Source organism: Sus scrofa, chromosome 3, assembly GCF_054392235.1.
Source record: "Sus scrofa isolate SSC_HxYL_T2T_F1_AM1 chromosome 3, Sscrofa_HxYL_maternal_Yorkshire_Landrace_v2.0, whole genome shotgun sequence".
In the NCBI taxonomy this organism is placed as follows: domain Eukaryota; kingdom Metazoa; phylum Chordata; class Mammalia; order Artiodactyla; family Suidae; genus Sus; species Sus scrofa.
In genome coordinates, this window is record NC_139385.1 from 104,929,863 (window position 1) to 104,952,043 (window position 22,181).

General features: G+C 37.3%; 1 protein-coding gene and 1 long non-coding RNA gene across 2 annotated transcripts in view; one reads left to right on the top strand and one right to left on the bottom strand.

The window, feature by feature from the left end:
• The window catches only part of FBXO11 (F-box protein 11), a 96,194-nt gene that overhangs the window by 46,686 nt on the left and 27,327 nt on the right, over positions 1 to 22,181 (top strand). The window contains exons 2-5 of the mRNA XM_003354838.6: positions 18,871 to 18,998; positions 19,124 to 19,208; positions 19,635 to 19,779; positions 21,329 to 21,458. Of these exons, the coding sequence (XP_003354886.3) occupies positions 18,871 to 18,998; positions 19,124 to 19,208; positions 19,635 to 19,779; positions 21,329 to 21,458 (488 nt within the window). The remainder of the gene's footprint in view (positions 1 to 18,870; positions 18,999 to 19,123; positions 19,209 to 19,634; positions 19,780 to 21,328; positions 21,459 to 22,181) is intronic.
• On the bottom strand, positions 3,162 to 10,368 carry LOC146404821 (uncharacterized). The gene is made up of 2 exons (XR_014841997.1): positions 8,294 to 10,368; positions 3,162 to 7,466 (listed from the first exon to the last, which is right to left on the bottom strand). It is a non-coding gene; the product is annotated as an uncharacterized LOC146404821 (long non-coding RNA).

Consider the following 22,181-nt stretch of genomic DNA (forward strand, 5'->3'; position numbering starts at 1 on the left):
GTAGTCCATTGGCTTTCAACTCTGGTTGTGGTATCATGAACATTGGAACTTAGCCAAAATTCAAGATGCGTTTGGATGTGAGTAGTTTAAATCTGACTCAAACTGGCTTAAACAGTAAAAAAAGAAAAGAAAGAAAAACTTTATTTTACATGACAAGAAGTTTTGTCTCAGGTTACTTCTCCTCAAGGACCTAGGATGGCTGCCTAGGATAATAATGCAGCATTTATCCTTGTTAGTATCTACTAGAAGAAAAGAGAAAAGGACCTCTCTTACCCAAAAGTCAAAAATGCAAGCTGCTTCTCAATGTTTCATTAGGCCAAATTAGTTCAGGCCTACTCACCCTTGAGGATGGAATTACCATGGTCATGTTCATATGTGGTGGAATGGATATTCTGAAGTCAATTACAATGTCCACTTCATAAGTTATAAAGTAAAGTGTGATAGTAAAGTGTCTTTATAAGGTCTACAGATGATTCAGTGCACACTAAGTTTGAGCACTGCTGTTGTTGGTAATTCAGAAAATAATAAGGAAGGAAAAAAACTATATTTTTTCCCATTTTCCAATGGAACGAAGGGCAGCTTGGTTTAACTTATTTTCTTGATTTCTGCTGAAGAGGCTAAAGTTTTGTTTGGTTGGCTCTGGTTAAGTCTCCAGGGTAAAATGTTAAGGATCAAAAACTGTATTCATAATGGTCATTTAAATCTATCAATCAGGTGAAAGAGAGGTGATTTCTAATATTGTGGCTGTTATTAGAGATCTTTTGACTATGTGCTGTCTGGCAAAAGAGTTAACCACTCAGACACAGTGATAAAAAGAAATATTTTAACTGTTTGGAATAAAGCTGCCCAGCAATCTCATTTATTTTAAACAACCCCATAAGAACAGAAGCAATAATGACTTTTAAGCAGCATGACATAGTTCTGAAGCTAATGACTTTCTTCTTAGGAAAGTCTCCTAAGCTCCTGTAGTAGTGCCTGTTTACTCTTACTTGTAAAACATAAGTTTAGCAAGCCATTTCTTTGGCTTATTGGAGAAAAGAGGAGTCTATAGTTACTTTCAGGAATAGCTAAAATAAGTGACATTTAACAACATAACAGCAAGAAAGGAAGAGAAAAAAATTGTTAAATGCAGGAGTAATGCAAGAAAACCAGCAATTTAGGACAACTTAATTTTTAAAAAGTTTTGTGGTGATCATTTTGTAATGTATAGAAATACTGCTATATCTCGTCAACTATGATGGAGTATATAATATGAGAAAAAGGAATGTATATGTGTATGTGTGACTGGATCACCTTGCTTTGCTGTACAGTAGGAAATTGACAGAACACTATAAACCAGCTATAATGGAAAAAAAAATCATTAGGAAAAAAACATACTGGATCGCTATGTTGTACACCAAGAACAAACAGTGTTGTAGGTCAGTTATACATCAACCAAAAAACTCGAAAAAAAGAGATCAGATTTGTGGTTATCAGAAGCAGGGATTGGGGAAAGCAGATTGGATGAAGATGAAAGTGGTCAAAAGGTACAAACTTCCAGTTATAGAGAAAATAAAAACTAGGGATGTAATGTAAAATATGATTAATATAATAACATTGCTATACTTTTACATATGCAAGTTGTTAGAGTAAATCCTGGGAGTTCTCATCACAAAAAATATTTTTTTCTTTTTTCTTTTGTATCTCTATGAGAATGGTGAATGTTCACTAAACTTACTGAGGTGATCATTTCATGATCTGTGTAACTCAAAACATTATGTTATATACCTTAACCATATACAGTATTGTATATCAATTATAACTCAATACAACTGAAAGAAAAAATTGCTTTGTACTACTAAGTGGGTCCTCCAGGTCTCATCATAATACAAAGCAGTAGACTTATTTCATGATCCTAATGATTATCTTATAAAAACTAAGAAAGTGTTAAATTATTTTAAGTAAGATATTCATTTAAATGCAAAATATAATGTACGTTGCTTTAAAAAACATTTTCGAGTTCCCGTTGTGGCTCAGTGGTTAACGAATTCGACTAGGAACTCTGAGGTTGCAGGTTCGATCCCTGGCCTCGCTCAGTGGGTTAACACTGGATCCTGTGGTATAGGTCGCAGACGTGGCTTGGATCCGTGTTGTTGCTATGGCCCTGGCCTAGGTAGGCGGCTACAGCTCTGATTTGACCCCTAGCCTCGGAACCAAAAAGTCAAAAAATAAATAATATTTTCAGTCAAAATGATTAAAAATTCTGTTTTGTTTTTTGAAGCATTTGTAAAACCTTCAGGTATCCTGAAAAAGTAGCTATAGGTAAAGGTGAGGCACAGTAAACCTTTAGCTGTTGGTACGTGAGGGAGGGATTGGACTGGAATCTTTAAGTGTCATCCATTTATGAATTTATGAAAACGTACTTTTTTTCTGTGTAAATCATCCAGCGCCTATTACTTTTAAGTTTTGCCAGGTTTACTTCCCTCTCCCACTACCTCAATCACTAGTTTAAATCTTAGTGTAACCCATACATCATAAAAACCATTGACCTTAACACAGTTGTTCCCCAAGTCACCTATTTTTTATTTTTACATTTTAGTATTTTGAACTCTGGGTGATCTTGAGAGCAGTGGATATGTTTTATTGTGCTAATGCTCCTCCTCACACATCTTTGAATAGAAAGGAGGTAGTTCCCCTGTGGTGCAGAGAGTTAAGGATCCTGAGTTGTGGCTGTAGTGAGTGGCTCGGGTCCCAGGATCAATCCCTGGCCCAGAAACTTCCATATGCCACAGACTCGGCCAAAAAAAAAAAAAAAGAAAAAAAAAATCAGAAAGGAAATACATTTGAAGAGTACCTTTAAATTACCCATATTGTCGATCAGTTCTGTTAGTGCTGTTAAGAGTTTATTATGAAAATATTGCTATGAATCCCTTTAGTTTTGTAAATATCAGTACTTTTTCTGAACTAGTAACTCCTTTGTAAGTGGTTGAATTTTTAATAAAAGGCAAAGTGTTCACAGTTGGTTCAGGTTTTTGCATTTGATACAACCTTGTGTTTTTCAATATGTATTCATGCACTAGAACATTGTTATTAACATCAGTCTGTCAGTATACCACATGAAAATCTGGATAATTTGATGTTTTGCTTTGTTTTGTTGTTTGTTTAGGGGGCCGCACCTGTGGCATGTGGAAGTTCCCAGGCCAGGGAGATCCAGCCTGTGCCACAGCATCAACTGGAGTCACTACAGTGACAGCATTGCGCCATGAGGGAATTTTCAGTTTGATTTTTTTTTTTTTAACTCTTCCATTATAGTATGAAGAGTTTTTTTTATTTCAGTTAATCATTTATGTGGCCCAAGAAAGGCAGTAGTGGGAAAAAAAAATAACACTTTGGCGCCATCTACTGTTCTTTGGTGTGCTTCTTTCATCTACTTCAGTAAAACTTGCAGGTAGCTTCAAATATTTTTTCTGTTACCCATATACAGCACAAAAATATTGGAGATTTTTTTTTTAATCTGTTGGAACTGCTTTATGATTCCCATGCTTCTAACCATGAAGGCTGTCTCGTAATTTTGGTGGTTATAAATAGGCTTATCTTAAAAAACATTTCTGAACTATTTTGACTGCCACTTTTGCATATTCATTCAGTGCCTCTGAATGCCTTTTTATTGCTTTTATATAGTAAAAACTTATTTTATTGCTTTTATTTTATGTAAATCATTTTCACTGCATGGATAACATCATATTTTACATTAATCGTCTCTAATTGACTCGTGATATGGTAGTGTTCTGGTACACCAAACACACTGTTGCTCATTAATTGCCATGTATGTCTTTTCTTTCCAAACAACAAGAACATGGCATGTTCTTTGTTGACTTGGGACAGTTTATATACTGCTTTTGTAATCTTTAGATAACATATCTGCCTGCATGATTAAGTATGAAGACTTGGAAATCTTATGCCTTAATTAAGAGAATTGAGTGCAGAGTAAAAATAGATGGATCCTGAGTAGTGAATTTGGAGTATAGGGGGTGAATTTCTGTGCATAAATGCATGAGGTTTATTTTGGCTGCATAAAGCTTATCCTCTTTTGTCTCTATCACATTTAAACATTGCCTGTTGATTGCTGCTATGATGGTTTACTTATAGTATTCTCTCTACCCGCCTCCTCCCAATGTTAATTTAAACTATATACTTAAAGCTTAATTTGTTTTCCTCAACTATGGGCAGTATCTGTCTGTAGACTCCCTTCTTCATAAGATGAGAATACTCATGGCTCTCCATTTTCATTATCAAGGTTGGTAATGTGTTTATCATATTGTTAATAGAGGGTTTTTATTTATTTGTATGTAGGTTGATTCTAGAGGTTGGAAAATAAGAGAGTTCATCTTATTATACTTATGAAATGTTTTCTCTGTAGAGCCAAATGTATGCTAGATTTTTTCTCCACTACCTGATAAATTCCTAGGCCACTCAAAAGAAATTATTCCTAACTGTTCTGATGCATTTTCTTTTATATTTCACCTATTGCCTTTGTCACATCCTCAAGTTTTCTAAGCTCCCTACTGTTTAATCTGTTAATTCCCCCCTTTTCCAGGAAATTTCATTCCTGCAGCCCTTTGGAGGTCTGGTCCAATCTATAATAGTTCTTTGGGCCTCCTTCACACCTTTTATCTTGGACTGTATTCCCTTTGTTGTTTTTCTGTGATAATTTCATTAATTGCTGCATCCCAAGTCTTCCCCTTTCTGGATTTACTCCCTATTTTCATTGAAAAATTTCCCCAATAACTTCCTAAGAAAGATTATGTAAGAGAAAAACTTTGTAAGCCTCTGCATGTCTGGAAATTTCTTCATTCTGCCTTCACTCTTACTTGATAGTTTAATGAGGAGACTTGACTTTCTTTTATTGATCTGCAGTGAATGCCTTTGTTTCCAGATCCACATATCACTGTTGTCTTTTGTTTTTTACTTGTATTTTCAGAGTTCAAGCTTCCCAGATTTTGAGAAACTTGACACCTCACTCTTCTGTTGTAGCTTCTAACTTTACTCTGCTTCACTAGTCAGTACTCCTTTATTTTTGTGTCTTCTGAAAATCATTGCAATCCCTTATGTACTAGTGGTTTTATTCCTATTGTCTTTGTTGTAAGGGTTTATATCTTCTTATTTCCTTACTAATAAGGAGTCTTGGAGATAAAATGAGTCTATCTATACTGTCTTCCCCCCTCCCCTTTTTTTTTTTTAAGTTAGAAGTTGAAATATACTTAGTTACTTGAGAAGTTGCCTTTGCGGCGCAGTGGAAATGAATCCATCTAGGAACCATGAGGTTGTGGGTTCGATCCCTGCCTCACTCAGTGGGTTAAGGATCCCTTGTTGCCATGAGCTGTGATGTAGGTCTCAGACTTGGCTCAGATCCTGCATTGCCATGACTATAGTGTAGGCTGGCAGCTGTAGTTCGGATTCAACCCCTAATCTGGGAACCTCCATATAACATGGGTGCAGCCCTAAAAAGCAAAAAGATAATTTAAAAATAAAAGTAAAAATTTACTTGAACATTAGATTCCTAACAATTATAGTGATTTCACCATACCAGAATGTCATTCCTGATTTAATGTTGTTTTATAGATAGTAGTAGTATGTATACATGTAGTTTTCCAGTGGATAATGGCAAAAACATTAGCAGGGAAGAATGACTGAGCCATATGTTTTGAAGCTCTTTTGTTTTTTTCCTGTTCTTATTACCGCTACCTTAATCCAGGGCTTTCTGATATGTTGCCATTATAGAATGATTCTTTTTATTGCACCCTCTTGCTGCCTGAGCCACCTCTTAACTTTTAATAAATGCTATAACACTAATTGAAAATTTTCCATGTCTTCTTACCAGAATAAAGACCAAACTCTTTACCTTGGCATTCAAGGACTTTTCTTTGTTTGACCCTAGTACTTCTCAAAGTCTCATCCCTTGCCCAGTAGCAGCATCCCTGGGAACTTGTTAGCATTATAAATTCTCCCCACCCCCAACCTCCACCCCAACCCAGTCTGATTCAGAAACACTGAGGGTGTAGAGCTCAACAAGGTGTTTTAACAAGACCACCCCATTTGAGGGCTGGTGGTCTAGTCCATCCCTTTTATTTTATAGGCAAAGAATTGAGATAGAGAGGTTAATTGGCTTGTCCAAACTCACACAACTAGGTTTTCTAATACTCTATGCTGATTTGACTTTTTATGCATTGCAATCAGAACGCCGTCAGAAATGGGAAAGTTTGGAAAGGCTTATAGAGAAAATGGGACTTGACAGAACGTTGAATTATAACCTTATATAAGTAGAGAGAAAAGAGGTGGATATTATAAGCAAGAAGACCACTGTGACAAAGGGATGGAGATATAGTTGACCCTTGAACAACACAGTTTTGTACTACTTGTATCCACTTATACGTGGGGGTTTTTTCCTCAATAATACTAACATTACATTACTATATGATCCGCGGTTGGTTGAATCTACAGATCAGGAACCTCAAATATGGAGGGCTAAGTTATAGGTAGACTTTCAACTTCAGGAAGAACTGGTGTCCCTAACACTGTGTGTTCCAGGGTCAACTGTGTATGTAAACATATCCCGGGAACAAAATAGATAAGTTTGACTAATAGTCAATAGGTCTTCTTCATAGGAATATAGAGAATAATGTATGTAAAATAATTATCACAGTGACTGGCATATCGATAAAATGTTAGTTGTACTTTGTTTTTGGGCTGATGTTGTTGGTTGTATTGTTGAATTTGTTGCTGTTATTGTTGTTAGGGAGGAAATATTGGAAGAAGTTAAGACTGAGTTCCTTAATCATATCCCAACCCTGCCACTTACTAGCTGTTGTATTACTCTATAGTTTTCTAGTTGGTCTCTTAATTACCAGTGCAATCCATTTCCAGTTGTTTATACATTGTGCAGGTAATCTCCCTAAAACACAAATCAGAACATGTGAGTGTTCTATTTAAAACCCTTTGGAGGCTGTCTTTGGTCTTCAAGATAAAACCTAAATTCTTTAAAGTGTTTATAGTACACTTCATAATCTGGCCCTGGCTATATTATACAACCACATGGAGCAACTTGCAGTTCCTTGAGACTCCTGGAGATGAGCACCTTCAGGTCTTCACACACACTATTCCTTCTGCTTAACTCCCAGTAGTTATCTCAGCTTGGACTTTCTTTGAAAAACCTTCACTAATACCCTGATGTCCTACCCCAGCATCATTTAAGATTTGATTAGATATTCTTGTGTGTTCCCATAGTACCTTCTGTTTATCCCTATTACAGCATATGACATACCGTATTATTATTATCTGCTTAGTTACTTACGTCTCTTCTAAACAGGTGGAGGGCAAGTGCACTGTTTGGTTGCCCTGTTTTACCAGCACCTCACACAGTACATGACACATTCCTTCATTTATTCTTCATTCAGCTTTTTTTTTTTTTTTTTTTTTAGGGCCATACCCTCAGCATATGGAAGTTCCCAGTCTAGGGGTCGAATCGGAGCTACACCTGCTGGCCTACACCACAGCCACAGCAACACCAGATCCAAGCCTCGTTTGTGACCTACACCACAGCTCTTGGTGTAGCCAGATCCTTAACCCACTGAGTGAGGCCAGGAATAGAACCTGCATCCTCATGGATACTGATTAGGTTCATTTCTGCTGAACCACAATGGGAACTCCAATTCAGCAAATATTTGTTGAATACGCTTTGTCAGGCAGTTTAAAATGAAAGAGTCTTGGGAGTTCCCGTCTTGGCACAGTGGTTAACAAATCCATCCGACTAGGAACCATGAGGTTGCGGGTTCGATCCCTGGCCTTGCTCAGTGGGTTAAGGATCCGGCATTGCTGTGAGCTGTGGTGTAGGTCGCAGACGTGGCTCGGATCTGGCATTGCTGTGGCTGTGGCGTAGACCGGTGGCTACAGCTCCCATTCAACCCCTAGCCTGGGAATCTCCATATGCCCCAGGAGCGGCCCAAGAAAAGGCAAAAAGACAAAAAAATAAAATAAAATGAAGGAGTCTAAATCTCTTCTTTTGAAATGAATCCTTATTTGAGTTTTCAGTAATTCCGTATAATACTAAAGATAATGGCATCTAAAGATGATTATTCAGGGAGTTCCCATCGTGGTGCAGTGGAAACAAATCCAACTAGGAACCTTGAGGTTGTGGGTTCGATCCCTGGCCTCACTCAGTGGGTTAAAGATCTGGCATTGCCATAAGCTGTGGTGTAGGTCGCAGATGCGGCTCGGATCTGGCATTGCTGTGGCAGTGGTGTAGCTCTGATTTGACCCCTAGCCTGGGAACCTCCGTGTGCCGCGGGTGCAGCCCTAAAAAGACAAAGACCAAAAAATAAAAAAATAATTTAAAAGAGATGGTTATTCAGTGGTAAAATATATTTTCTTTGACCAGTCTTAGATAAACCCTATAGTTAATGTTGTGAAAATTCAGCAAAATTATGTCCATGTGTGTGTAAATAATAACTGAATATGTTAATGGAAGTGTAGAACAGTGACCTGAATAGTTAAATTTTTTATAGTTTGTAACTCTATATAATATGTAATATGTAATTTCAATTGTAGCAAGTGAAACTTTCAAAAAGCAGTTTCTTATAATAACTTTACTTCTGGACTCCCTACCTTAAAATATCTAAATAAATTTTTAGGAGTTTCTGTCGTGGCTCAGTGATTAATGAACTAATAACCTGACTAGTATCCATGAGGACTCAGGTTTGATTCCTGGCTTTAATCAGTGGTTTAAGGATCCAGCGTTGCCGTGAGTTGTGGTGTAAGTTGCATACACAGCTCGGATCCCTCCTTGCTGTGGCTGTGGTTTAGGCTGGCAGCTACAGCTCTGATTCAACCCCTAGCCTGGGAACCTCCATATGCTGGAGGTGTGGCCCTAAAAAGACAATAAATAAATAAACAAATAATTTTTAAAGTAAAGTATTTAACTTTTAAGTAAAATATTTAAATTAAAATGCATTTAAAATAAAATTTTTCTTGATTTCAGTTTATTCGTGGATTTCTTCAGTAGTTGGAAAAAAAAACTGTGGTAGTTCCCAACTGTGTTAGAAACAGTTGTCAAGTGTGGTTCTTTACACTGTGAGACTGGGAGCTGTTTCTAAACACACAGTTACTAGCACAGATTTGCTTAAGTTTCCAATCTGATCTGTGGCTAAGGGTAAGTAACATGGAACATATGTAATATTTGTGGGGGAAAAACTTCCGGTAATTAAATTCTATAAATTACTCTTTAACTTAGTTTTTAAACCTAAAATGTATAGGCTTCAAACCCTAGCCAATTGATAGTATAGTTTTTTTGTAAATCTTTAAGATAGTTGTAAAGGTATATAAAAACTCAGGTATTCTGCTTAAGATATATAGATTAAGTCTCTTCTTAAAGTGAATCAATGTAAATTTTCAGAGCTATTTAATATTAAAGATTTCAAAGGTATTTTTTAGTTAAGCATACTTACTCTCCAGAAGCCTTTATTTATCCCCGTTGTGGTTCCCGTTGATAGTGAAGACTAGTATATTTATATAGGAGTTGTAGTAAAATATAAAAATTATAAATTTTGATTTTATATATATGTGTATAGCATCCCTTTAAAAGTGTATGATGTTAACATTTTATTCTTTGGAATTCCCATCACGGCGCAGCAGAAACAAATCCGACTAGGAACCATGAGGTTATGGGTTCGATCACTGGCCTTGCTCAGTGGGTTAAGGATCTGGCGTTGCCATGAGCTGTGATGTAGGTCACAGATGCAGCTCGGATCTAGCTTGGCCGTGGCTGTGGCGTAGGCCAGAGGCTACAGCTCCGATTAGACCCCTAGCCTCCACCCATGCTGCAGGTGCGGCCCTAAAGAGACAAAAAGACCAAAAAAGGAAAAAAAAAAATTTATCCTTCAAGAGGACTGATAAGAATTTAATAAGGATCTGTATGTATATGTGTGTATTGTCCAGTTAGGGATATTTCATAGTTTTATATGATTACATGTTGAGACGATAAATTTTAGATAAGTGGGTTAAATTATATTGAAATTAATTTCACTGATTTTTTTAATGTAGCTGCTAGAAAATTTAAAATTATATATATATATATATGGATAACATTCTGTGATCTCTGATCAAAAACATTTTTTTCAGAGTTCCCGTCATGGCTCAGCGGAAGCAAATCTGGCTAATATCCACAAGGACACAGTTGGATCTGATGTTGCCGTGAGCTGTAGTGTAGGTTGCAGACGTGGCTTGGACTAGCATTGCTATGGCTGTAGCTGTGATGTAGGCCAGCGATTCAGCCCTTTGCCTGGGAACCTCCATGTGCCTCGGGTGTGGCCCTGAAAAGACCAAAAAAAAAAAAAAGAACAGAATTTTAATAAATTTTTTTCAGCTACACCTGCAATATGCAGATGTAGTTCTTATTAGTCTTAGATTACAATATGACATCTGAATATTGGTGTTCTAATATTAGATGTAAAAGTGAAAGCTATAAAGTTTAAAAAAAATTAACAAAATATTATTTTGAGGTCTTATTTTTAGACTTTGCAACAATACCATAACTAGTGCTTTATGATTTCATGCTTCTTGGATTGGGCACAGTTTGGCAGCTATCATGGACCATTCACTTTATTCATTATTGCATTTATTTATGTAACAAACATTTTTTGGTTGCCTCATATGTGCCAGTCTATCTTAAGGAATACTCCATAATTTCGGGGGGAACAAAAAAATGGATATGCATGTAAATGAGTTTGCAGAGTTGGAGGTAGGAAGAAATGAAGTAGTTCCTATCTTGGTTTTTATTTTCTGTAGAATGGTATGTAAGATCACCTTAGCCCACCAGTAATGGTGGTTTCTGGGGAAAACCCCTTGAATTAAATAAAATTAAAGCATTCCCCATAGATGAGAATCAACATTTATTGAGTAGTTATTGGGTACTGAGTTGAACATGGAGGAAAAATACAGAATAGGGGCCTTGCCCTTAAAACTTATAATTTTGTTAGTAAAATATGGCTTATACTGAAAAACTAAATAACAAATAAGGTAGATGTGATATGGTAAAGAATATATGGTGTGTAAACAGTACTACAGTAGTTCAAAAATGAAGAGAACAGTAATGGGATTTTTTTCTATGTCTGTTTTGGGGGTTTTATTTAAACTTTCTTTTTGCGTCCTATTTATAATAGTGGCCAAGTGATCTTTACAGAATGACTCCGAAAAGATGAAGAGAACAGTAATGAGATTTTTTTGTGTCTGTTTAGGGGATTTTGTTTATTTTAAGCTTTCTCCTTTTGCTTCTTATTTACAATAGTGGCCAAGTGATCGTTAAAAGAATGACTCCTTTGTAAAATACCTTCTGGCATTGTATGTGATTCTCAGAAGAATCAGTGGTAATTTACTGTGAGAGCTGTATAGAAATTTAGTGCAGATTCTTTATCTCAGCGTGACTAAGAGTTTAATAGTATTTTACAGCTGAGCTTTGAGTGCTTTAGAACAGGACAATGTTTATGAATAGGAAGTTGAGATGACTGTGGCATTGCATGATTCAAATCACATAGTGTCATACACTTACTTGGTGTAAACTTGAGGTTGCACCTGAATTAACAAGCACCTTCTCTTTCCTGTTATCACCTCTGAACTCCTTACTTTTCAGTCCTTTAAATATTTGTTGTGTTAATGGAAAAGGAAAGATGAAGTCCAGGGTGGTGTCTGGGTAAGTATCTGTAATCATAAGCCATAGATTTTTAAATAGGAGTAGAGTGAGAGAATAGGATGTTATAGGATGAAAAGTTTGAGAATGTTCTTTTGAGGAGTTCCCGTCGTGGCACAGTGGTTAATGAATCCGACTAAGAACCATGAGGTTGCGGGTTCAATCCCTGCCCTTGCTCAGTGGGTTAACGATCCGGCATTGCCACAAGCTGTGGTGTAGGTCGCAGCTGCGGCTCGGATCCCGAGTTGCTGTGGCTCTGGCGTAGGCTGGCAGCTACAGCTCCGATTCGACCCCTAGCCTGGGAACCTCCATATGTGCTGGAAGTGGCCCAAGAAATGGCAAAAAGACAAAAAACAAAACAAAAAAAAGAATGTTCTTTTGAGTATTTTAGAAACTGACTATTCGCATGATAAACCAAGCTGACAGAGATACCACACCCATATGCATACATTCCAGAAACATATAGAAATTAAGACAAAACAAGAGCTAAATTGTAAATGCATAGCTAAACTCTAAGGAAGGAAAGAAGAGAAGGAAATTCCCAAGTTCCAGGAATAAGAGAAATCAAATTAAAGCCTTACATGGGAACTGATGCTAGTATGTGAAATACAACAAGGACCTTTTGGTCCTGAGTGTGTGTGTGTGTGTATGTATGTATGTATTCTAAAAGGTCTGGGGTGCAATTTTAGTGCATATGTGGGGAATGGAGATGTGGCCTTGGGCCTTTTTATAATAAAGCTAGCTCTGAGACCCAGGCATGCAGCCTAGAAACTAAAACAACCTACCTGATTGTGCATAGATTTTTAAAAGTGTCCAGTGATCTGTCTAAAGAGAATATAAGTGTTTGTGAAATGAATTAAAAGGGTAAAAAAAGGAAATGAAACATGATGAAGTAACAGACCAACATGAAAAAGAAAGAATAAGACTCAGAAGAAAACCAGATGAACATTCAGAAATTAAAAATATAATTGTGGCAATTGGCTTTAGATGGGTTAAATAGCATATTAGATATTCTTGCTTTCACTGAAAATGAAAGAAAATATAACAATAAATGTTTAAGAACTAAAGCTAAACTGTAATGACCCAAAAGTAAAAAGTTGAAAAAACAGAGTTGAAAAAAATGCTTAGCTGATGTAAAACAAAACAAAAAACCCTTAGGAAAATATCAGGCAAAAATAGATTTTGAAGGTGAAACATTGTTATGGATAAAGAGGGCCATTGCATAATGGTATGATGGAATAATTCACCAGGAAGAAATAATAATTTTGAGCCTTTATGTCTAAATAATATTATCTTTATGTCTATAAATAGTATATAAAACAAAATTTTATGTACTAAAAATGGAGTACCTAAAGATAGAGGGAAATTTTAACACATTTCCTTCAGAAGCCAACAGATAAATCAGACCACTGCTACCACCATCCCCAAGACATAAAATGGGAATTCTAAAATAAGATTTCCCATCACCTTAACTGAAAGAGTTTATATAGTTTTAAGACCGTTTCAGTCTGTGGAGTGAGAATCTCCTCTTGGATTTTTCTGTTGGTGAAGATGGCCCTTTAGTGCACTGACCATTCTTTTGCCTAAATATACCTCAGCCTCATGGCAAAGATCTACTAAAGTGGAGATTCAGTTATGTGTACTCTCTGGGGCACAGGTATAGTTTGAGAATGTTTTGGTTATGACAAAGAACAATCTAAGATTTGAGGAAATCAAGAGAAAAGAGAGGAGTTCTTGTCGTGGCTCAGTGGTTAACAAATCTGGATAGGAACCATGAAGTTGCAGGTTCGATCCCTGGCCTCGCTCAGTGGGTTAAGGATCCAGCATTGCCGTGAGCTGTGGTGTAGGTCACAGATGTGGCTCAGATCCCACGTTCTAGTGGCTCTGGAGTAGGCTGGCGGCTACAGCTCCAATTCGACCCCTAGCCTGGGAACCTCCGCATGCCACGAGTGTGGCCCTAGAAAAGACAAAAAAGAGAGGGAGAGAGAGAAAAGAGAACCTTTTTTTTTTTTTTTTTTTTTTTTTTGTCTTTTTAAGCCCGCACTCACAGCATATGGAGGTCCCCAGTTGTCTGGGGGTGGAATTGGAGCTGTAGCTGCTGGCCTATGCCAGAGCTCATAGCAGCACTGGATCCTTAACCTTCAGAGGGAGGCCGGGGATCGAACCTGCACCCTCATGAATGCTAGTCATACTCGTTTCTGCTGAGAACATTTTGCTGAGTGTGTGCTGCTGGAAAACTGTCTCACAAGTCATAGAGAATTCAGGGAGAAAATGGAGTCATCCAAATCATTTATTGTTATCCAACTGTATACATAGGGCACTTTAGAGTCACTAATAAAAGGAAATGCCCACCTACCCCCCCAAACTGAAATAATTCAAGATAGATTGTATCATCTTTAAGAGAAATATAGACTTCAAGGATTTTGTAAAAATAAAAATTTTGGCAGCAATAAAAAAGTAAAAACATAGAATATTTGGACAACACAATTAACAAATGTGTTTAAAACTTATACTATCCAGAAAAATAGAATGTAGACTCCTTTCAAGCACACATGAAATTAACCATATATTAAACTACAATGAGGTGACTCCACAAATACCCAAGCATATTACACTGGCTGTTTTCTAACTACAGTGTAGTGCATAGAAAACTTGCCAGGGCTTTCCAAGATTCATTTGAAAGTGATATTAATAGAACAATAATTACATAAAATAATAATAGCTAGAATACTTAATATGAGCCAGGCATACTGCTGAGTGTTTTGCATATATTACTCTATTTAAATACTTTCAGCAGTCATATAAATTATAAGATACTGTTACCATCTTTCTAGATGGGAATATGTAGTCTTAAAAATTAAGCCCAGGAGTTCCCGTTGTGGCGCAGTGGTTAACAAATCTGACTAGGAACCATAAGGTTGCAGGTTCGATCCCTGGCCTTGCTCAGTGGGTTAAGGATCCGGTGTTGCCCTGAGCTGTGGTGTAGGTCGCAGACGTAGCTCGGATCCCGAGTTGCTGTGGCTGTGGTGTAGGCCGGCGGCTGCAGCTCTGATTAGACCCCCTAGCCTGGGAACCTCCATATGCCAAGGGAAGCAGCCCTAGAAAAGCCCCCCCCCCAAAAAAAGTCTATAGTTGGAAAAAAACTTTTTATTTGATTTGATTTTTTTAATTAATTTTTTTTTAATTTTTTTTTGTCTTTTTTGCCATTTCTTGGGCCACTTGGGCAGCATATGCAGGTTCCCAGGCTAGGGGTCTAATCGGAGCTGTAGCCGAGGGCCTATACCAGAGCCACAGCAACTTGGAATCCGAGCCTAGTCTTCGACCTATACCACAGCTCACGGCAACACCGGATCCTTAACCCACTGAGCAAGGCCAGGGATCGAACCTGCAACCTTATGGTTCCTAGTCAGATTCGTTAACCACTGAGCCACAATGGGAACTCCAAAAACTTGTTTTTAAATACACTATTTTACAACCCCCCTACCTTTGAAAAACACCTTTATTATTATAAAATAAAGCCAGATAAAGAAGCTCACACAAAACAAATGTATAATTTATTGAATTTTTGTTAAAGTTTGTAATGTAATACCAATAGGTAAAGAAGTAGAACTTTACCAGCATAAGCCTTTTAAGTGCCCCATTCTTTGCTTCCCCATAAAAAGCATTTTAATTGTTACCAGTTTCTGGCTTTCTTTATACTTTTAGTAGTGTAGTATTCTGAACATTATGCTTTATTTTTGCTTATTTTTGCCCATCTTTTTCCCCACAGAGGTTACTTGTTGGAAAAAAATGGTATAGTTTGATCTTTTAGAGTTTCTAACAGGTTTGGTCAGATTGAGATCAGATGGTTTTAGCAAATTTTGTAGGTGTGTTGTGTGCTTTAATCAGGAGACATACAATGTCTGGTGGTTTTTCTTTTTGTTGTATTAGGACTATTGATACTCTGTGGTTAAATCCATTAACTCTTTGGAGATTATAAATTTTGATTATTTCTAATTTTATTATTTCATTTATTGCTGGAATGTTTCTGTAAAGAAGCTTCCCTTCATCTAATACTTGGTTACCTGGTGGTTCAGTTTATATAAGAGAGGAAGAGTAAATGTTTTGTTACGTTTTGTTTTTATTATATTCCAGTTTTCACAATGATGGATTGGTTTTCACTAGACTCTTTCAAAGATGCTTTGATGGAGTTCCCATCGTGGCTCAGTGGTTAAGGAATCCGACTAGGAACCATGTGGTTGCAGGTTCGATCCCTGGCCTTGCTCAGTGGGTTGACGATCCAGCGTTGCTGTGAGCTGTGGTGTAGGTTGCAGATGTGGCTCGTAACACGCGTTGCTGTGGCGTAGGCCGGTGGCTACAGCTCCGATTATACCCCTAGCCTGGGAACCTCCATATGCCGCGGGAGCCGCCCAAGAAATGGCAAAAAAAAAAGTTAAAAAAATAAATAAATAGGGACTTCCTGTTGTGGCACAGTGGTTAATGAATCCGACTAGGAACCATGAGGTTGCGGGTTCGTTCCCTGGCCTTGCTCAGTGGGTTAACGATCTGGCGTTGCCATGAACTGTGGTATAGGTCGAAGACTAGGCTCGGAACCCGAGTTGCTGTGGCTCTGGCATAGGCCAGCAGCTACAGCTCTGATTCAACCCCTAGCCTGGGAACCTCCGTATGCTGTGGGAGGGGCCCTAGAAAAAGGCAAAAAGACAAACCAATCAGTCAATCAATCAATTAAAGATGCTCTGAAACCTTTTTGTCTGTTCATGTCCTTAGCCTAGTTTCTGTTGAATTGTCAGTCTTTTCCATATTGGTTTGTAGCACTCAGATATAATAATGAAATTACCCTTTTGTGACATGTGTCACAAATATATCTTCCTAATTGTGTTGCTTCTTTTGACTATGTTTATATTTTCATTTTCACGCATAATTTTTAAATGTTAAAATATCACTCAAATTTATTAGTTTGTTTCTAAATAATCCAAATTTAGGAAAGAGTTTATAGAAGTACAGTACAAATAAGTTTATTTTGTCCCCAAACCCTTCAAGAATAAGTTCCCAGCCTTTGTCACTTCCTATTACTTTAGTGTATAATTTCTTAGAAAAAGGGATATTCTCCTAAATAACCATATTACACCTATTAAAATCAGAAAGTTAACATTGGGAGTTCCTGTTGTGGCACAGCAAAAGCAATCCAACTAGTATCCATGTGGATGCGAGTTCAGTACCTGGCCTCAATCACTGGGTGGGGGATCTGGCGTTGCCATGAGTTGTGTTGTAGGTCACAGACATGGCTTGGATCCTGCATTGTTGTGGCTGTGGGTGTAGGCCTGCAGCTGTTGCTCTGATTTGACCCCTAGCCTGGGAACTTTCATATGCCACAGGTGCAGTCCTAAAAAGCAACAACAACAAAAAAGTTAACATTGACACATTACTATTTTCTAATTTTTAAACCCCCACTTCAAGTTTTAGTGTCCTTCAATCTGAACAGTTCTTTAGGCTTTCCTTGACTTTCATGACAGACAATTTGAAGATTATTCAAAACAATTTAGAACTAATTCAGGTTTGTTCTGATATTTCCTCATAATTAGATTTAGGTTATGCATCTCTGTCAGGAATATCATAAAAGTGATTCTGTGATCTTGTATGCTCCCAAGTGCCGCACAGTTTCAGTTTGTCCTAATAATGACGATGTTCACTTTGATCACTCGATTAAGACAGTATATGATGGCAGCTCTACACTGTTTTTACCTTTCTTAACTAATATTTTGTGTGTGTGGGGGGATGTTTTAAACATCCTATTCCTTATCAAACTTTACATTTATTTATTCATTTATTTATAGTAGTATGAATACAGTTGTTTCCATTCAGTGGATTATAATCCCTTTGCTATCATAATAAATATTGATGCTTCATTGTAATTTTGCTAGTGGGTGACCACTCAGGCTGACTTTGACAGGGCCTCATCATCCTTTGAGCACTTTCATGTTTTTACCACAGGATATTCCAGGCTCATCTTGTATTTCCCCTGACCTGGAATCAACCATTTCTTCAAGGAACCCTTATTCCTTTTATTAAAAAATATTCAAGGAGTTCCTGTCATGGCGCAGTGGTTAATGAATCTGACTAGGAACCATGAGGTGACAGGTTTGTTCCCTGCCCTCGCTCAGTGGGTTAAGGATCCGGTGTTGCTGTGAGCTGTGGTGTAGGTCGCAGATGCGGCTTGGATCCCACATTGCTGTGGCTGTGGCTGTGGCGTAGGCCGGTGGCTACAGCTCCAATTAGACCCCTAGCCTGGGAACCTCCATATGCTATGGGAGTGGCTCAAGAAAAGGCGAGGAAAGAAAAAAAGAAAGAAAGAAAGAAAAATATTCAAGAAATTCCCTGATGGCCTAGCAGTTAAGGATCTGCCATTGTCGCTGCTGTGCCACAGGTTTGCTCCCTAGCCCAGAAACTTCCACATGCTGTGGGCAAAGCCAAAAAAAAAGAAAGAAAGAAAAGTATTCATTAGCAAAGATCCAAATGCTCGTCATGCTCATTGCTGTTGGAGTGGAATTGCTTCCGGTCTTTGTCAGTGATCAGAGCTAGGGAATTTTCACATGTAAATCCAATCCATATAGATTTCTGAACATCTATATCTATGCCTGTGTTTATCCATCTATTAAAAACAATGAGTTCACGGAGTTCCCTTGTGGCACTGTGTTAAGGATCAAATGTTGTCACTGCAGCCATCACTACTGTGGTGTGGGTTTGATTCCCTGGCCTAGAAACTTCTACATGTCTCAGGCATGGCCAAACAACAACAACAAAACAAAGCAAAAACAAGGTTCCCATTGTGGCTCAAAAGATCAAGGAACCAACATTGTCTCTGTGAGGATGCAGGTTAGATCCCTGGCCTCATTGAGTGGATCCTTAATCTGGTGTTGCTGTGAGCTGTGGCATATGTGGGCTGGCAGCTACAGCTCTGATTTCAGCCTGGCCCAGGAGTTTCTCTATCCCAAAGGTGCGGCTGATATTAAACACACACACACACACACACACACACACTCAACTATATCTCCCACCTAAAAAAAGCTTATGAGGTTTTTTTCAGTTCAGTGTATCCATAGAGGTTTTCTTTAAAATGGGTATCATTTTTCATATTTTTTTTTTGTTTATAACAGATGATGATGTACCTGCAGATATGGTTGCAGAAGAATCAGGTCCTGGTGCACAAAATAGTCCATACCAACTTCGTAGAAAAACTCTTTTGCCAAAAAGAACAGCGTGTCCTACAAAGAGCAATATGGAGGTAAGTTAAATGTAACTGCTTTTTTTCTGTGTAATGAAAGTATTGTTTTAAACAAAGTCATTTTTTAGAAGTAATGATTATGGTAAAAAATACTTTCTTAACTAGTTTTCATTTTGTTTTTGAAGGGTGCTTCAACTTCAACTACAGAAAACTTTTTTGGTCATCGTGCAAAACGTGCAAGAGTCTCTGGAAAATCACAAGATCTATCAGGTATTTTCTATGAGAAAGCTAAGGAATGGGGTCAAGTAATTCTTTTAAAATTTTTGTTTGCTACAAAAAAAATTAAATTAAAATGTAGTTTATTTGTACATTGGAGATTGAGAAAGTGATTATTACAGAATAAACATAAAACCCTCACCTCCATCTTTGGATTTTTGTATAAAAATCCTTTTTGTATATTTATTTGTAACCAGTTTCTGAAATGGTACATACTAGTTAAAAGAGTGAATACTGTTAGGTCAAGATAAAAGATAAGTGTGTATCATTTATGAAAGCAAATGTTTATAAAATGATTTTCAACAAAAAAATAAAAGCGTTCATTAGATAAAATGGAAATTGTGCCCTTTAAATAATGAGAAAGTCTTTGCTAGGACAACAAATACATTATTTATATTGTGTTTGTTGATCTTTTTATAGCTGCACCTGCTGAACAGTATCTTCAGGAGAAACTGCCAGATGAAGTGGTTCTAAAAATCTTCTCTTACTTGCTGGAACAAGATCTTTGCAGAGCAGCTTGTGTGTGTAAACGCTTCAGTGAGCTTGCTAATGATCCAATTTTGTGGTAAGTGGAAAATTTATTTCTTATTATCTTAGGATATTTTAGTTGCTGCCCAAAATGCTAAAGATGGTAGGAAAGTCAGTGTAAGTTGATGGTTACAGTTAAATAGAATAAGTAGAATGCTTATAAATGCCAAATTCAGGTTAGCTGCTTATTACAAATGTGGGTTGTCAGTCCAGGCAGAGTTTATAAAACTGTAAAGTATTTTTTCTGTTTTTTATCGGTTAAAAGTGATTGAGTGATGATGGGAAATGCTTTTCATCTAATTGCTTTTTAGAAACAACTAATCTAATTTAAAGAGCTAATTAATTAAATCTAATAGTCTAGTAAAAATGTAGATTTTGTACATTCTTTTTTTTTTTTTTTTTTTGTCTTTTTGTCTTTTTGCCATTTCTTGGGCCGCTGCCAAGGCATATGGAAGTTCACAGGCTAGGGTCTAATCCGAGCCATAGCCACTGGCCTGTGCCAGAGCCACAGCAACACGGGATCCGAGCTGCATCTGCGACCTACACCACAGCTCATAGCAACGTCGGATCCTTAACCCACTGAGCAAGGCCAGGGATGGAACCCAAAACCTCATGGTTCCTAGTCAGATTCGTTAACCACTGAGCCACGGCGGGAACTCCTTATACGTTACTTTTGAAAAATAGTTTTGACAGTTGTATTCATGAACCTTAAAATACACATGCTCTTTGACCCAGCAGTTCCACTTCTGAAAATTTGTTTACCCTATGTACAGATTTTTTATAATAGCATAGTAAATAGTGAGGCAAAATTAGAAATTATCTAAATTTCTAGCAATAAATGAATGGACTAAAAATAATGTAGTGACTACTGGGAGGCTGTGATAGAATCATTAACCATGATTTTCACAGCTTTTTTAGTAACATGGGAAAATACCATGTTATAAAAAGTAAAAACAGAATACAAAATTGTATATGCTATATAATCACAACTATAGTAAATGAAACTGTAGCTAAAAAGACTAGAAGGAAATACAGTATGCTCTTAACAGTGAATATATTGAAAGTATAGGTTATCTCTATACTTTTCTGTATTTTACAACAGCTATATGTATTACTTCTATGGTACTCAAAATAAGGTACACCTTAAATTTAAGAAATAAAAGTATATTTGTGTTAGAAAAGAAAAAAGAAAGAGCAGAAGAAGAAACATTTTGCTTTCAGGAAGTGATAATAGTTAATGTTACTCCACTTCTAAGATTTTATGCTTCTTGATAGGATGTAAATGAAGCATCATAGTTATTTTTCATTATTGACAATAATCATTTTAAGTTATAACTGTATGAAGCTTACAATAAAGATGGCTTTTATTCCCCCTGAACTAAACAAATTTTAAAGAATTCACACTTCTTACTGTTTTGGGTGGACTGTTTTTTTATATACAGTTATGTTGTTTTAGGAAAAAATTATATTTTTATATTTAAAATTCTGCTCTTTTATATTCTTATAAGTTTTGAGTCTTCAAATAATTTTTATAGTTGTTTAAAGGACATTTTATGAAAAATTCTTTAATTCCTTTCCCCCTTCAGGAAACGATTATACATGGAAGTATTTGAATATACCCGCCCTATGATGCATCCTGAACCTGGCAAATTCTATCAGATTAATCCAGAAGAATATGAACATCCAAATCCTTGGAAAGAGAGTTTCCAGCAGTTGGTATGAAGTATAAATCAAAAACATTAACTTACATTAGATTTTTTTTTTTTCTTTTCAGGGCGGCATATGGAGGTTCTCAACCTAGGGTTCAAATAGGAACTGTCACTGCAGGCCTATGCCATAGCAATGCAGAATCCGAGCCATGTCTGCAACCTGCACCACAGCTTACAGCAACACCAGATCCCTGACCCACTGAGTAACACCAGCGATCGAACCTGCATCCTCATGGATACTAGTTAAGATTTGCTTCCATTGTGCCGCAACGGGAACTCCCTATATTCAATATTTTTAAATAAAAACTCCTTTTTTTCTTTTTTGCTTTTTAGGGCCGCACCCACGGCATATAGAGGTTCCCAGGCTAGGGGTCTAATTGGAGCTACAGCTGCCGGCCTACACCATGGCCACAGCAATGCCAGATCCAAGCCGTGTCTGCGACTCACACCACAGCTCACAGCATTGCCCAATCCTTAACCCACTGAGCAAGGCCATGGATCGAACCCGCAACCTCATGGTTCCTAGTCGGATTTGTTTCTACTGAGCTGCGGCAGGAACTCCTAAAAATTCCTTTTTTATTTTTATTTTTTGTCTTTTTAGGGCCACACCCACAGCATATGGAGGTTCCCAGGCTAGGTTTTGAATAGGAGCTGTGCCCACCTATGCCACAGCCACAGCAGCACGTGATCTAAGCCACATCTGTACCCTACACCACAGCTCACGGCAACA